Source organism: Sander vitreus, chromosome 22 (assembly GCF_031162955.1).
Source record: "Sander vitreus isolate 19-12246 chromosome 22, sanVit1, whole genome shotgun sequence".
Lineage (NCBI taxonomy): Eukaryota > Metazoa > Chordata > Actinopteri > Perciformes > Percidae > Sander > Sander vitreus.
The window spans coordinates 20,362,069-20,372,233 of record NC_135876.1 but is presented as its reverse complement, the minus strand read 5'-3'; the positions used below and the strand labels follow the sequence as shown (position 1 = coordinate 20,372,233).

General features: G+C 41.3%; 2 protein-coding genes across 2 annotated transcripts; one reads left to right on the top strand and one right to left on the bottom strand.

Annotated features, from left to right (window-relative positions):
- Nucleotides 1–152: 152 nt before the first annotated feature.
- On the bottom strand, nt 153–4,479 carry enkur (enkurin, TRPC channel interacting protein). The gene is made up of 5 exons (XM_078280181.1): nt 3,995–4,479; nt 3,038–3,183; nt 2,728–2,951; nt 1,452–1,598; nt 153–951 (listed from the first exon to the last, which is right to left on the bottom strand). The coding sequence occupies exons 1-5, from the start codon at nt 4,072–4,074 to the stop codon at nt 778–780; spliced, it is 771 nt and encodes a 256-aa protein (XP_078136307.1). The 5' UTR covers nt 4,075–4,479; the 3' UTR covers nt 153–777.
- A 185-nt stretch (nt 4,480–4,664) lies between these two features.
- thnsl1 (threonine synthase like 1) lies at nt 4,665–9,523 on the top strand. Its single transcript, XM_078280179.1, has 3 exons — nt 4,665–4,796; nt 4,994–6,388; nt 7,375–9,523. The coding sequence occupies exons 2-3, from the start codon at nt 5,027–5,029 to the stop codon at nt 8,176–8,178; spliced, it is 2,166 nt and encodes a 721-aa protein (XP_078136305.1). The 5' UTR covers nt 4,665–4,796; nt 4,994–5,026; the 3' UTR covers nt 8,179–9,523.
- Nucleotides 9,524–10,165: the final 642 nt, after the last annotated feature.

The window sequence follows — 10,165 nt, the reverse complement described above, 5'->3', positions numbered from 1 at the left end:
TTGTCAGCGATCACTCCCAAAACAAAAAGGGGGAAAAAAAGATATCTAGGGACGTCCTGGACAGCCACGTGGGGCTGTGGGGTCACGCTTGAGTCATTTAGCGTAAAAGGACAGCGTTGTTTTAGTCGTGGAGAATTACAGGGATAATCAGCTTCATGTGATGCTATGCTGGCATGTGGCCGCACCACGGGCCACTGCAGGAGAATGAAAACAAATTGACAACACATATTTGGTTCAGTTTCTATGCAGTTCATTTTATTCAGTCGGGATTAAATAGATTTTAAAGGACACTCTTTTAGAGCCTACACAGCCAACTATTTCCTATTTTGTTCTCCGAGAAATGCCATAAGGAAAGGAAGGAAGGAACAGAGAAATAATTTTAAGTTTATTTTCTCAAGCTCAAAATGTAATATCTCTACAAATGTTACTTTAAAGTAACTTAATATTTTAGAAAGAGTACATTACTTTAAAAAGATTAGTTTGCCCAACTAGCAGTAGACCTAAGAATTGCATTTGTTCACTCAATGACAGGCTATTAAATTGGTTATGAATTTACATGTTCCCCAGAAGGTAATTCAGAATGATTCTATAATTTGCAGTTAGCTGGGCTTTGGAGTTTTAGCATTGTTTTATTGTTCATATGACAGATAATGAGAATATACAAATACATCATTTCATTGTACTAAAGCTCATTTTGGTATTTGAAGTAAGGGGGGTGGTGGTGGTGTCTCAAGACATGCAGTACATCTGATTTAATCCAGTTTTTTTTTTTATGTCCTAGTTATTGGGTATGTAGATGGTCTTGAACCTCTCAAAGAGGTCGATGTCGTTCTCCAGCTGCTTCATCGCCACTTCCAGGCGCTGCTTCTGGGACTTCTTGGACAGGTTGTCTGTGACGAGTGAGAGGCCCTGGTACTCGTGGTGCAGCTCGTCCCAGTTCTTCTTCAGGCCCTGCATGGTGAACCCACATAGGGAAACCCATCACTATCACAATAAAGTCAGCTTGATAATATGACGGTCAGGATTCAAAGCTTTTATGTAGCAAACAGCCATCAGGTCCGAGGTATTGTCTATGTGTAGACGTCCAGGAAGAACCCAAGACACTCGTTCTTTAAGAAAAAATATTTGAAAATGCCTTTTAATTCATCTGGCACATTTTAAATAGAATAAGCTCTATGTATGTTGGGGCGACAAAGGGCTAATTCTCCAGTGTTGGTAAGTGTGAGAAACATTGCCAGTGCAAGTGTTGTTTGAGCAATCATGGAGCTCCTATAGTGCTGGAGCAGCAGTTCAGAAATACAGCATAGTATTCATTCTGCCGGGACGGACACACGTGGCTAAAAATGTCCCGTGAAATCATCAAAGTAATTCCCTGTACCCCTTCAGTTGTATGATCTCCTGCTGTTTTAGGGATAAAATTGCCATTGTGCAGCCACGATGTGTTTGAGTACCTCCAGGACGGCTTGTCGATCCTCATCAGACAGGTGGTTCATGGCTCCCTGTTCCCTCTGTTCTTTCACATAGTTGTTATACTCCTCCTGAGCTCTCTGCTCTTCTTCATTGCGCTGCTGCAGGTACACAGGTACTTCTCCGTAGTGCTGCAAACAGGTACTGGACACTTTAGACAATATGTTCACGGTGAACCTAATAAAATATTAAAGGACAATTCCGGCGCAAAATTAACCTAGGGGTTAATAACGTATGTGTACCGAGTCGACCGTTCTCTGGGATATGTTTTCATGCTAATCAAATGTGTCTGTAGCTCGAAACAAGCTACCGCAAACCGGTGATTAGCTTGTAACGCTAGTAGTCGGAGCAGAGGGTAAATCGCTAGTTCTACACCACTAACACAGGTCAAAACCAGTAACATAGCTCAAACACGGCGTTCGTGGTTCATCTGGTCATGACTGTTTTTCCAAGATGGCGCCCGCATGTAAACATGAACGCTACTGTCTTTATAATCTATCTTTTTGATAAACTGTCTGTACACTTACAAAGTTCTCAATGCTTCGGTCTACATGTAGGGACCCTCATTATGCTACCGTGGAAGTGTGGTGCTATTTTGAGCCTTGTTAGTGGTGTAGAACTAGCGATTTACCCTCTGCCCCGACTACTAGCGTTAAAAGCTAATCACCGGTTTACGATAGCTTGTTTCAAGCTAGAGACGCATTCGATTAGCATGAAAACATATTCCAGAGAACGGTTGACTCGGTACACATATGTCATTAACCCCTAGGTTCATTTTGCGCCGGAATTGTCCTTTAAACCAGGTCCCAAATGATAGATTATGTCATCAATATAGGGGAATTTACTGTAGGTTTTTCTATGTGCTATATTTCTATGTAATATTCAGTTTTTCTTCTATTTTCTATTGTAGCTGACGTTTGAAAACAATGTCTATCCAATTTTTTTTTGTTATGTCTAGAATTTTTTCAAAATATTTAGAAGTCTGGTCTTAAACCTGCAAACTTCTAATTGTAATTGCTCTACATAATTGTACTTTCTTTTGCATTCTCAGTGTCCTGATCTATTTGTCAAGTCATTTTTCCAATTCAGAAAGTTTTATTGTCTTTACTATTTTTCTTATAATGGTGGCGCTTCTTTTCTGTGTTGTTTTTTTTTGTCTTTGTAATTTGACTCGATGTCATTGAAAATGAGGGTCGCCCCCTCAATGATCTCTTGAGGGTAAATAAATGTTGAATATTGTGGGGGAAAAAAAACAAACACCTTTTTCTTGATGTATTTGGGGACAAGTCCTGAATTCTCCAGGAGCTGCTTGTGTCCCTTACTGGTGTCCACCCAGGTAGGCTGAGGTTTCATTGGCACCGCTGTAGCCGTCTTTATAAAGTCTCTCTTGGTTTGAATGCCCATAGGTGGGTTGTCTGTTCTCGCAGGAACGGCTGGTTTCTTCACAGTGCAGGTGTTACGATCCTCATTCGAACGCTGCGTCTCTGAAAGAACATATAAATATGAAGTTAAATAACAATCACTGTTCAAAGACACACATATTGTTCAAATAATCTATAGAATAACTCACTTTCAGGAAATTTGGGCTCTTTTGAATGCTTCTTGAGGTATTTCTCTGGGGAAGGCACCTCTACTTTTGCTGGTCCCATCGTTCTCATTGCATCCTTGGTCGACTTTTTCTCAAGAACAACTGCCGGCCGATACTTGGACATATACCTTTAGATGCAGCAGATTGGAGAAAATGATCACAGGCTGAAGTTATAATTTGAATTACTTTCCTTTATTTACATGGCACAAACAAATGTCTAAAATGGGACCAAATGTAAGAGATCAGATAGAGACTTTTGAGACTATTGTTATCCATCTATAAAGTTCTGTCCAGTACAGTCACGTTACATAGAGGAATGAAATTGTGTTTCCCTGGTCCCGGTGCAAAACAAAAGAATGAAATAATCAACGCAAGGTGCAAACAAGATACAAAAACAGGTACAGAACAAGCTACAAGACAAGGTACTAACTAAGTGCAATGTCAAACGTAGCTAGTGCAGTAATGGAAAAATACAAATACAAGCAACGTTAGTCTTGTAAATAAATGTAAACAAATGTGAAGTTCCCTGAGGATATTTATTTAATAAAGTGCAAGTAATCCAAGTAATCCAATCCTAGATTATTAGCCAGATAACACTAACTTGCTTCACTAATTCCGACGTAGTTTGTCAGATGATGATGTCAAATTTGAGGCCAAATTTCACAGCTAAAGCCAACTTGAGGTCGTCCTTTGTCTAATTATTGTTTTAGCAACCTTACCACACCTTGTTCTAACGTTAGTAGCTAGATAGAATATGGTCTAGACTAGACTATGGTCTATATAACTTAGCTAGCTAGCTGGATAAGGATAACGTTATGTTGTTGTGACCTAAGATACGTTAACGCAACATATAACGTTAGCTAAGTTATACTCATACCACTACTTCTACTACTGCTACTTACAACGTTAACGTAGCCACTGCTCTTAAAGTAACGTTACCTTTGCGTTTTTTTAGCATGAACCTCTTCCTTTGGAATGAGATTGTAGACGCTTTCTGGTGGGTACACAACTTTAGACATTTTGAATGACTTCAAACAGGCGAGTGATTTTAAATATACTGTAATTGAGTCCACCTAACGCTGAGTAGCTAACGTTGGTTAACTTGACCGAGCTAACGTCAGCTAACGCTAAAAATGATTGTGTGATTTGTTTGACAACACGCTGCCGGCTAGTTGCTAGGCAACTGGAGGAGCAAATGTTGCATTTCAGGACTTTAGTAAAGCGATAAATTCGAGGTATCCGAGCAGTCCATATGTAAAGTTCACGGACTGTTTCTTGGTTTAGAGCACCCACTGTTCCATAACAACTCGTATTATGCAGTATAACGTTAGCATGTCTAATTTCACATGAATATGAGTCGTACTTCAGAACACTGAAGTACAACGTTCCGAGAATAATTTGAATGTAGCACTAAGGTCACTCGCGTTAACCATACCGCGATGCAAACAATTTGGGGGTGATGATGAAAAGATTCGCCCTTATACATTATATTGCCATATGAAATAAGACGTGGAAACTCTTGTACTGTTTGTTTTTGCAACGGGATATCGGTGAGCCTTCGACATTCATTAATTTTGTCCCTCCAGGCTGACCATAGTTGTTTGTGACTACTAGAAGTGTGGTGGTGCAGAATGGTGCTTTTCCTGTTAGGTTAAATCAAACAAACGTTTAGTTACCAGAGACTCTACTAAAATAATCATTAACGTTATCGAGTTTGAAGTACGGAAAGGCACCACTTCACGTGAGTGTCTTGCTCATTAAACAATAGCTTATAAATGTCACTGTCTTAAACTATAGCTACTCCTGGCTGCAAAACACGTGCAAAGTTAAAGCAGCCACTTGCAGCTGCAGCTCTGTGTCAAAAAGACAAGGTGGATAGTCAGTTATTAAAAGTGTAACTGCATTTTAAATGTCTTTATTTATTTATTTTTTTTGCAGGAGAACAGGCTGCTGTCATTTGCTGTCCCCTCAATGGGTTTACTGAATGCATTAAGAATTGTCAGATGCTACCTGAGCCCCTTTCCAACATCAAAATCATGGCTCTCCACCAAAGCCTCCCTGCCGGGGGACAAAAACATCCTGCTCATGGGTGCTCCTGGAGCAGGGAAGACCACAGTTGGGAGGATAGTGGCCCACAGACTAGGACTACCTGTCATTGACGTTGATGACGATGTCTTGGAGACGACATGGAAGATGCCCGTGGCTGCCAAGCTGGCAGCAGTTGGCGGAGAGCGTTTCCTGGAGGAAGAAGGCCAGGCTTTGTGTAACTTCTCTGTCTCTGGGTGTGTTGTTTCCCTGACAGGCTCTAACCCTCTTCATGCTGCAGCAATGCAACACGTCAAAGAGTCCGGACTGGTCATCTACTTGGATGTGGACAGTGAAGACATCATACAAAGACTCGCCAGGATGAAGGTAAACAGGATAGTGGGCCAGGAGGCAGAGGCATCCATGAGGGACATTCTGCGTTACAGGAAACAGTTTTATGAGAAATGGCTTGACGTGCGGGTGCTGTGTGGAAGAGGGGACACGGTGGAGGAAGTAGCGGAGAAGGTGCTGACAGCTGTGGAGAGATATCAGAACCACGCTGCAGAAACCTATGTGTCAACCAGGAGTGACAGTGTGGCATTGTCCAAACAGAAAACATACTTTAGTGATGTTGTAATTGAGGGTCTGGCCACAAATGGAGGCCTCTATGTTCCCAGAAATGGCTTCCCAAACATTGGTGCTCGTGAATGGTTGAGACTAGCTGACATGTCATACCCAGAACGAGCATTAGTTTTACTTGAAAAGTGCATACACCCATTGGATATCTCTGCTTTGGATCTCAGAACAATGATATTTAAGGCATATGGGTCTAACTTTTCTAGTGAGGCAGTAGCACCTGTAAAACATCTCATCCACAATCAGTATGTTCAGGAGCTCTTCCATGGCCCCACCGCCTCATTTAAAGACCTCGCCTTGCAGCTGATGCCCCAGCTCTTCGCCTACTGCCTCCCACAGATGTGCAACTACCTCATTCTTGTAGCTACCTCTGGGGACACAGGAAGTGCAGTGCTCAGTGGCTTCAGCAGCCTCCGTGGCACTGACATACACAGGACCGGCGTGCTGGTGTTTTTCCCAGAGGAAGGCGTGAGTGAGATTCAGAAGCTTCAGATGACGAGCTACAGGGAGGGCAACGCCAGGGCGCTCAGCGTCCTGTCAGACTTTGACTTCTGTCAGAGAACCATAAAGAGGATGTTTGGAGAGTGTGGGCTGACCGGGCACCTCGCTGTAGAGTACAGCACAGTCCTCAGCACCGCCAACTCCATCAACTGGGCGCGGCTGTTGCCACAGGTGGGTTGATCACCAAGTAGGGCTCCATGGAAAAATACCACTTTCTATATTGGGGCTTTTTCACTGCAGACATTTTGACTCAATATCTAGAGAAAGCTCAGGTGTTACTAGTTTTATTTTATGTTTTATATATATGCACACACATAAGACTGCATACAATCCAGATAATGAAAACAGAAATGTGTCAGGAGATGTCAAGAAGCCTTATACAACATACTCTTTTGAGAAAAACAAACAAAAAGCTAAAAAGATGAAGAAAATAAACCTAAGCTAACATAGTTTAAAAAGCAAAAAATACACCAACAACAAGAAGCACACAAAATGAGCAGAAAGACTAACCAATCAGCAGACAACAATCCAATACAAAACAAAGAAGTACATGAAAAACAATACGGGAAAAAAAGAATAAGAGTCCAGAACGTCAAGAAATAATTAGACATCATGAATTAAATGTGATGGTAATTTTCTTTAAACGTTTTCAAAGGATGACAAGCTCTTGATACTGTCTACATTGGTGTTTCATATCTGTACATGCAATTGATATTTTTTTTGATTGTTTTGATCAATCAATGAATAGTTTAGTCTATAAAAGTCCACATGCACATAATTCATTATCCACATCATTTCCAAGAGGTAAAGGCGATGTCTTTTAAAATGCTTGTTTAAAAACCCAAAGATTTTTAATTTACAGTGTTCTCTGGGCTGCAACAACGGAACGAACCGATCTCTTTAAAATGTCAGTTACAGCTTTATTAGAAATGCCACTTGTTTGCATCATCTGTCATGTTTCCGAACTGCAATATTGTGACACTGGCAGATTAAAAAAAATGTGTCCCATACACTTCCTTCTGGTGTTTTCATTCGATGTTTTCTAGATGTAATCTTTCAGTTTTCACAGTTACACTCTAAAAGGTTTTGTCACGCTTTCATTTTGCAACAGCTTGTCTAACACAGTTTTGTTAATTTTTTTTTTTCTCCTCTGGCAGGTGGTTTACCATTCTTCAGCCTATCTGGATCTAATCAGAGACGGTGTTATCAAGTTCGGTGAGCCCATTCATGTTTGCATCCCTTCTGGTAACTTTGGCAATGCCATGTCAGCTTTGTACGCCAAGCAAATGGGCATCCCGATACGAAAAGTAATCTGCGCGTCCAACCACAACCGCATCATCACGGACTTTATCACCACAGGCGAGTACGACCTCCGGGGACGGCCTCTGATGGTCTCCCGCTCCCCGGCTATAGATATCCTGAAATCCTCCAACCTTGAGAGGTTTATCTACCACGTCTCAAACGGAGACAGCCGTCTTGTCAAGGAGCTGTTCACACGCTTAGACAGACAGCAGCACTTTCAGGTTCCTGAGCCTCTTCTTGGCAGAATGCAGCAGGACGTGATGGCCGGCTGGTGCTCGGAAGACGACTGCTTGGCCGCCATCCAGAGCGTTCACACACAGACGGGCTACCTCATGGACACACACACCGCTGTTGCTAAAGTGGTGGCTGATAGGCTGCAGGACGGTTCGTGCCCCGTGGTGCTTTGTTCCACTGCTCACTACGGGAAATTTGCTCCCGCTGTGTTCAAAGCCTTACAAATCCAAAATGTTCCTGAGGATCCCCTTGAGCAGCTGAAGAAGCTCGGATCGACTGCGTCCAGACCTGAAATGCACAGAGACGTGATGAAATGCCTGGAGAAAAGCGGCAGGAGGGCACACACCGTTTGTCAGGCTGAGTACAGTGTGTTGGTAGAAGAGGTGGAGAGCATGATACACGACTCCTTCTTGAAAGTTATGTAGGGTTATTTTAGCTTTTGTTAATGTCCACCTCAACGTTAATTTAAATCAGAATTCATTATTTACAAAAAAAAGTATATTTTTCACGTCCTGTTTGTATCATGTACTCTTCATTCTTTCAATGTATTTGTAACTTTTTAAAGCACATTTAACAAATGAAAGGAAAAAAAGGTCAAATCTTGCTTAACAAAGAGAGAAATGTAAACAGAAATCAATAACATAAAATTCAATAAAAAAAAGTACCAGTTATAAACACGCACGGTCATGAAATTGATTTTAAAGACATCATTTAAAAGGCCAAATCCTGCCTGAGCATGCAGGATTGAGTAAAAAAAAAATGGACATGTTCACTCTGATTATACTATAATTATACAAAACTCAATTTAAAGCCTATTGAGGCTATTGATTATCTAACCCTTCTTTACATCATTATCCAGAGCCCTGGCCCACTAGATGGGGATGTCTACCTCTTGGCCACTGCTGGAATCACAGGTTGCAAGCATTGCAGGAACAGTATGGTATCGCTGTAGGGGGAAATAATGACTATGGCTAAGTCAGGAGGTGAAATAAACAAGTAAAACGTGATGTAAAATCAATATGTGCTGTCAGGGAGATAATGTAGTGGAAGTTTTTCTTGGTAGTAGCAGGAGTGCGTATCAAAAACACCAGATGAAACAAATAAGGACGATTTGAACTAAACCAAAGTTTGGTCTTTGAGTATTTATTTACATTTGCAAATGCAGAGAAAAGGGTCTTCTGCTGAAACAAAGTTCAGCACATCTTTATGTAGAAACTCAGTTAAAGCCCCCCCCCCCTCTAAAGATATCTTTAGCAGGCCAACAGTTGAAAAAACACCATAAACAGTCAAATCCTTTTACAACCTTCCCCTCTGCTCCTGTTCCCACTTCAGCCTAAACACCTATGTAGCTTAGGAGACGGAAAGAGACGCAGATCAAATGTTACGGCCTTTTTCACCCTTATCTGCCAAAATAGAGAGACTGAGGTCTTTAAACAAAGAATAGCTACAACTAGGCTCAAGGTTTTACGATGCCAGTTGCTTCTCCTTGGAGTCCTAGTGTCTACTCAAAATTAAAGAATATGAGAAAATCTTGTAGAATATATAAGAGAATCTTGTGGGATATTAAACTATTATATTAAAATAAACTTTCCCATTACAATAATCACCTTAAAGTTAAGTGTATGCTCATGCGTTGTACTGTGGAAACGCATACGTATTTGCTGTGTATTTCCTCAATATTCTGTCAAGGTCTGTTGTGTCTTTGATGAACACAGTCTACACTGTAAGGATTATTAAACAAATGTTTTATTTACCTCATCCTCTTTTGTATTACTTCAACTTTTCTCTGTTGATGTGAGGGAAGCTGAAGGGCTATTAAAGCTGCATTGTAGATCTCACAGTGGCATTAAAATACAGCTAATGAATTGATCTCCGCAGTCCGCTAATTGCTGGGTGAAGCTCAAGCAGCCGGTACAGTCATCCAATCAGTGTCCACTGACTCATTAACTACCTTACTGAAGGTAGGAAGGGATATTTTTTTCAAACCACACCATTCTTGTCCTCTCTTTCATGTGCTTCTCAGCTGCTAACATCCAGGACCATGCAGTCATTAATAAGATTGGTAAAACTGTTTTATTTTGTCTTGAGAATAACACAAGGGGAAATATTTACAGATTTAAGTCAAGAGGCATACTCACAAGCCTTCTAGCACACCCCAAATCATAATCATCAGCTTGTGACTTTGGTGTATCAGGCAGCTTTCTGTAACAGCTCTTGGTCTCCAACTGAAAGACATTGCTCTTTGCCAGACATCTGTCAGAAGAAATATCCTATAAAACAGTGCAGGGGCGGAATGGGCCTGAGGGTATTTCCCCCCTCCCTTCCAACGTCACACCATCCATAACCGGAGAGACCAGAAATGACTCCCGTCTCTGTGGCTATCAGTCGAGTCATTTAAATCCAGGTGCTGCC